This window comes from Poecilia latipinna, unplaced genomic scaffold (genome assembly GCF_001443285.1).
Source record: "Poecilia latipinna isolate Pla-1442-1.1 unplaced genomic scaffold, P_latipinna-1.0 Scaffold1280, whole genome shotgun sequence".
NCBI lineage: Eukaryota > Metazoa > Chordata > Actinopteri > Cyprinodontiformes > Poeciliidae > Poecilia > Poecilia latipinna.
This window is the reverse complement of record NW_015113896.1, coordinates 159954-166597: the sequence shown is the minus strand read 5'-3', so window position 1 is coordinate 166597 and position 6644 is coordinate 159954. Positions and strand designations below refer to the sequence as shown.

General features: G+C 37.9%; 2 protein-coding genes across 2 annotated transcripts in view; both read right to left on the bottom strand.

Annotated features, from left to right (window-relative positions):
- The window catches only part of sord (sorbitol dehydrogenase), a 7672-nt gene extending 5656 nt beyond the window's left edge, over positions 1-2016 (bottom strand). Inside the window, exons 1-5 of the mRNA XM_015054826.1 lie at positions 1845-2016; positions 1724-1757; positions 1195-1359; positions 510-669; positions 221-339 (exon numbers count right to left, since the gene is read on the bottom strand). Of these exons, the coding sequence (XP_014910312.1) occupies positions 221-339; positions 510-669; positions 1195-1359; positions 1724-1757; positions 1845-1898 (532 nt within the window). The 5' untranslated portion in view covers positions 1899-2016. The remainder of the gene's footprint in view (positions 1-220; positions 340-509; positions 670-1194; positions 1360-1723; positions 1758-1844) is intronic.
- Positions 2017-3232: 1216 nt separating this feature from the next.
- Positions 3233-6431, bottom strand: terb2 (telomere repeat binding bouquet formation protein 2). Its single transcript, XM_015054812.1, has 6 exons — positions 6190-6431; positions 4425-4506; positions 4165-4304; positions 3965-4026; positions 3812-3876; positions 3233-3711 (listed from the first exon to the last, which is right to left on the bottom strand). The coding sequence occupies exons 1-6, from the start codon at positions 6251-6253 to the stop codon at positions 3456-3458; spliced, it is 669 nt and encodes a 222-aa protein (XP_014910298.1). The 5' UTR covers positions 6254-6431; the 3' UTR covers positions 3233-3455.
- Positions 6432-6644: the final 213 nt, after the last annotated feature.

Genomic DNA, 6644 nt, shown 5'->3' with positions numbered 1-6644 from the left:
TTCTTTAACATTGAAGAAAAAGCCCCCTGCAGTATTTTAAGGTTCAACGTTTACGTCTGCTAACTTTTGTTGCCTGGGTGTGGTAATAAGACTCTTAACCGTCCCAAAAGGCATGTTGGGACGGCCAGTTTACATCATTCGCAACATTCTGCTGCAGTTTCTCATCGATGGAATTTTACTACAAAAGTTTGCAATGATAATGATTCGTGCTCAATTTTACCTGCACCACAGATGAGTACGGTGCTGCCGAGGGTGACGCCGGCCCGGCGACAGGCATGAATCCCCACAGAGAGAGGTTCGATGAGCGCACCCTCCTCAAATGTGATGTTATCAGGCAACCTTGTGCAGACACACAGAAACAGATGAGACTGACAGGATATGCAGAGATTAGGCAACAGAGTCAGCTACTGATCATTTATGAGGTAATCTTTGATGCAAGGTTTTGCAACAATGAAAAAGCAAATACTTGTAGCAGAAGTTGGCGTTGTGTGTGTAATATCTGCAAATACTTGTAGCAGAAGTTGGCGTTGTGTGTGTAATATCTGCACAGGTTTCCATCGTCGGGCGGCGTGGCACAGAAGAAGATGGTGGGGGACAAGTTGTACTGTCCTCTTTTGAAGAACTCATCCATGTCGCGGGGCACACCAGGCTCAATGGCCACCCTATCGCCTGGAAAGTTACAATTTCACTTGTCATGTAGCTATCAATGCATAAATTGATAAGAGCACCCAATAAAAGATAAACCTGTTGTTTGAAGAGCAGTAAAGATTTTACAGATTGTTAGGATTATAAATATCTATTTTTAAAAAGCATCAATTTAAGATGTAGTGTTAAACAGAAATGTACAATATGTTTAATTTGGAGAGCAAACAGTGCCTTTATGTCATGTGACTCATGGCTTTGCATTATGTCAAATGTCAATGTCAAATTTATTTATATAGCACTTTAAAACAGGTATAAAACTGCACCAAAGTGCTGTACAAGAACGATAACACAAATGACAAAACAGAGCACAAAACAATACATCAATTAAATGCCAAAGAGTATAAATGAGTTTTAAGAAGTGATTTAAAATGATCCAGGCTGTGGGCAGATCTAATCTGGTAAGGTAAGTTATTCTATAAAACAGGAGCAGCAACAGAAAAAGCTGTTGCTGCATTAATGTTTCCAGGCGAAACATTAATGCAGCTTCACCTGGTTTAAGGTGCGTGACTGCTGATCCGACCTTCACCACTCGCCCTGCAGCTTCGTGGCCCAGCACCATTGGTTTTTTCAGCACAAAGTCCCCAATTCGGCCATGCTGCCAGTAGTGCACATCTGATCCACAGATTCCCACTGAGTGCATCTGGAGCAGCACATCTAAACACCAAACAAGACAAAAAGGACTAAGAGGACACACATTATTTCCTTCTGACTAATTTGATACCAGATCTCTTCGTGGCTTTAAATCTATTTTTGACTGATCAATATTGTTTTTTTGGGGTGGGACCAGACTTTCAACTTATAAAGCAGGAATTTATTATATCAAACCTTGACATAATTTCAAAGATCTATGATTAAGCAGCTCAAAATATGTCCATAGATGATAAACAGAGTAGCTCAAGCTATTCAGGGAGCATTAAGGGATTCAACGTTAGATTGATTATTGCATTGGATTAACTCACTGCTTATAATGGCAAAGTACATGTATAGACAGCATCTGAGAACATGTGCTCCTGTTTACCATTAGGTCCTGGCTCGGGAATTGGACGGTTTTCCTGTTAAAGACACAATAATCTGTCAGTTAATTTTGCACAATTGGTAACTGTAACATTTTCGGTGAAAGTTTGTGTTCGGTTTCTTACAATCCTGAGGTCTCCCTTAGCATACAACACTACGGACGCATTTTCCTCAGCCATGATAGACAGTGAAGGCAGAAAAACAACCCGAGTCCAAAGAACTGTGCAACCTGTGCTCTGCTCGCCAGAGTTATGGTACAAATGGGTCAGGGAACTGGAAGCGGGCCGGAACCAAAACACAGTCTTGGATTGGTCGAAAAGCCGCGGAATGAACCATTTGCCAGGGAACAGGGGTGGACGAGGTAGTCGCTACCAAGACATTTTGCTGCAGTCTTGAAATATTTAACATATTAAAAGATATATAAATATTTTTGATTTTGTATAAATACATTAGCATTAGTGGTTAACTAAATTCATGCCATTAAAGTGATGTTATTTTATTACCTACCTACCTGAGCACGCCTTCAACACAAATCATAAAACTCGAGTCCATCAGCAGGAAATACGATTTTTTGTTTTGTTTTTGATGACACCCCACGCTAGATATTAAAATGTGGGCTTATTTCTTTATTCGTTTTATAATAACTATAATGCCTTAATTTTTTACAATATCCGTTCCTGAGCAACGCAGCGCGTAAAGATGACGCGTGTCAGTGGAGTTGAATTAAGATGGTTCAAATGTTTTAGTTAGTCAGAGGTGAGCAAACGTTTTGCTTTACGAATATCACTACTCCAAGAAATTACTAAAATATATTTTTAAAAAGTATTCTGTTAAAAGGTTACACAATTGAGTTACTATTCTTAGCTTCTGATTTAAAATTTGGAAATGTCATCAAACAGATAATAACCGCAAAAATAATAAATTTAGACAAAAGAAAGAAACATTCTTACAGCAGACAATGTGTATATTGTTAGGACAGTATTCCAGTGACTGTCTACTTTTTACAGTATCTTTTATTTATTATTTTTTTTAGCTCCAAATGATACAACAGGCTCAGTGGATAGAAAATAACATGAGAACAACGAAGCTTGTGCACAAACAACAAACCCCACTGTAACATACAGTGGTGTGTCTGGTGTATTTTTGGTCAAAATATGTTTGTTCATTTTGTGAAGTTATTAAACGTGGGGAGAGTATCCAGACATTTCATGCAAATGAGAGTAGCAGTACTTAAAAATAGTAGTATTCAAATAGAAATCGAAAGCATGGTGCCATAAAACTTACAAAAGTTTACTTTTTTTCTAAAACATTAATTAAATATAAGTTAATACCCACCTTTACTCTTTGTGCAAATACAAACATGTTCATGCAATGTTATTGAAAAATGATAATACAGTAGTTGGTAGCACCATTAAGTTATAGTTTACATTAAATCTGTGGGCTTAAGCTAAACATTTTAAGGAAACATAAGAACATAAACCATAAGTAAAATTAAGCAAGTACTTGCAGGATATATGTTGGTGTGCAATAACAATGTTCCATATTTTATTTCAAATACAGAAAAACAAATATATCTGCATCAACTCTTTCATTGAAAAACCAGAGGTACAAATTATGTGGCAGCCTTCATGTTACAAACTGAAATTAAACACAGACAAATTAAAGATGCTATTATATACCAGAAATACAAAATAAGACTGCCATTGTTTCTGTAATTATTATTTTTTCCCCCTTTCTTAGTGTGCCTTGGCATATTTTTGCCCCAAACAAAGGCAGTCTTTACATTTTGAACATCTGAAAACCCCAGGATGCACATCATGCAGATCACCAGAATATTTCTGAAGAGTCTCTATGCTGATGTACTCTGCAGAGACAGAGCAGTCTGTCTGCATGTTAAGCCGTTTACCCGGGGCCACAAAACTAACTGGGCTTCTAAAATGGTCACATAGGTGAGCTTCGCCCTCTGCTGAGTCCATGTCTGATTCCTCAGATCTGACAACAAAGCAGAGAGAAGTCGATTTATTTTACCAGTTAAAGACCAAAAATGGTAAAATCACAAACAATTTCATTAAAATCAAAATGTTAAACTTACATGCTTTCTCTTGCGTCTTGCTCGCTATGAGGGACGTCTGGCAGGCAGAAAGACTTTTCTTCCTCCTGTGAAACAAGTGGGGGGGGAACCTAGATGACCTACTTCCAACATGATCTACCCCCTTTTTTAATTCTGGTTGCCCGGTTTTGTTACCTGCACAATGGTTTCTTCGTCCTCATGTTCCCAAATCAACCTACCAACCACTTCTCTCACCTCTTGAATCACAAAAGAAACACAGTGAGTTATAAATAAAACATTTAGCCCTTTGGGTATGATTGAAAACAGCTACTTTTGATTTTTACAGCAAACACTAGGTTCTTTGATGTTAAGAAAGAAGAAAATCAGTGTGTCACCATCCTGCACAGAAGCTGGAGGCAGCACATAATGGCCGATGGACACTGATTTCACACTTTGCCGCTTTTCACAGGTGGACAGGAACAAGCTGTGAAAAACAGTGACCTTTTTCGAGATGTAATTGTCGCTCTCAAATATCCTGGGGGAAAAAAAAAAAAAAAAAAAACTAAACTAAACACATATTTCCAGCTTTAACACAATTGTGGAAATTTACAAGTAGATCCCCAGGACAATAGCTTGTATTTGTCTTCTTGCTCACCCCAGCGTGTCGGGACATGTTGCATCTTCACTGAAGAGGTAGTCTGCCTGCCTCCAATCTACGATGCTCCCACCTTCCGCCACTGCAAGAAATATAAGATTTAAAGAAATCAGTCGGCCATAATTTTCAACCGATAACCTATGCACTGTAGATCCAGCCACAAAATAAGTTGCAGACTGACCAGAATAAATATTTCATCAACTATATGTATTCCTTCTTAGAGTTCTTCAAAGTCTAGGTTTTGGAGAGGAATGTGAACAGAGATGAAGGACACATCTTGGATGAAAATGGCGCAGAAGGATTTTCCCACTTCGATAAATGATGCTGCAGGTCAGTTTATTCGGAGATGAGGTTTGGAACCTCCAACCAGTCATGTAATTGCAGTGTCATTTCTACACAGTATTCTTAATTGTACTCTTCCAAAAAAAAAAAAAAAAAAAAAAAAAAAAAAAAAAAATTTATAGGTTCGAAGCTGTTTTAATCATATTTGAAGAGTTGGAGGTTCTTGAAGAACCTCCAACTCCAACTCCAACCAGTTGGAGCTGGTTGATCACACAACTTCAACCAGTCATATTTTTCTTTCCGAAGTCAGACGTTTTGAAAAATCTAAAGCAACAGATTTGTTCTTCAACATAATTATCTCCTATGATTCAGCTAATGTCAGTAAAGACTAAGATTTGTTGAATGTTTCTTCCATCTACCACGGTATTAGAATGTTGATGGATGAAATGCATAAAGCAGACTGGGTCAAACACACAAAGTATTCCGGACTTCAAGGCGGAAGATCTGTGATTGTCAGTTTCTTTAAGTAAAGCACAACAAAGCTTATCGAACGACCTTTTTACGTTATTTAAAAACTGCATTGGTTAGATTGGTTAGATGTCTCTGTGTCAAGTCTGTATGGAGGACTGTTTAGGTATCCACTTCGTAGAGGTATGATGGGAAACAGCAGCAGTCAAAACCCCTCATTTATCATTTTTCATCTTTAAAACGATAGCAGGTGACTTCAATGTCTTCAGCACCTGTCCCGCCTGCACGTCCAGGGCTGCTCCTTCTTCTTCTCTGAAGCAACAGCGTCACTTTCCAGCAGATGAGCTGGTGTTGACGTGTGAAGCCTGACTTCAGCCTGTGAATGCTGAAAGAGGTGAAGAAGTTGTCCAAGCCATCAGAGCAGCTCAACGTCTTTACAGGACAGGACAGTGGCTAGTTTGACTTATAGTCTGTGTCATGGTGCCTTTCTGGATTAAACCAAAACAGTGAAGAGGAAGGCATTGCTTTGTAATTTTTCTATTCTTTCAGGCTTTTTGGGGGGGGGAGGGGCTGAGGGGGGAACTATTGAAAATACACTTGTCTAAAATATGCTAACAGCTTGAATTACTGAGAGTTTTACCTTTGGTTATCCATGTTCAGATTTTTTGTTGAAATGCTCCTTTTTGCCTATTTAATATCGTGTGTTATAACTGCTTTCGTGAAGCTTGTAATGCAATCATTTCAAAAATAAACAAACAGAATTGACAACTGCACATTCCGCAATTCTAATCAGACAAAAACGTCAATTTTGATGTTAAATTTTAAAATAATAAGAAAGAAAATGTTTTAGAAATGATTTGAAAGCAAAAATAAATTATCATTATTCCTTTTTTCAGATGCTTTATTTTCCTAGTTAGTGTAAATAACAAGCTAAAGACGTTCAAATATGAGAATGTTTGCCGGCTTATGCCTCAAGCGGATGTTACTTGGATAAAGTTGAAAAGAGTTAACTTACTCCAAAAGTCAAGGCGATCTTGCGGCACACTGCTCGAAAACCAGGCAGTCTTACTGCTAAACATGGCTTCTCTTCCTTTAAAGATAAATCCTACAAAGTTTTCTCGTGTAGTTTTGAAGCTATTACCAATTTGTAATGCCTATCTTCATTCTTTAATCTTTTGATTCGGCTAGTGTGCTCAATATCCAGCGGTAACTGAGCGCTAGCATCAAGCTATCTGCGGTTCGGCGCTGAACAGTGTTGCATTCAGGTGCCTTAGGAAGAGTTCGGAAATGTCCCTTGTCAGACGACCTTCAACGGCGGCTGCTTTCGTTTTGCTATAAAATACATAATGTGCATATGAGTTTTCTATTATAAAGTAAAATGATTGATTATGGCAAAAGTTTAATGACAAATATCCTATTTTATTTTTATTTAACTTTTTTTAAAATCATCATTCTTATTGACCTCAAATG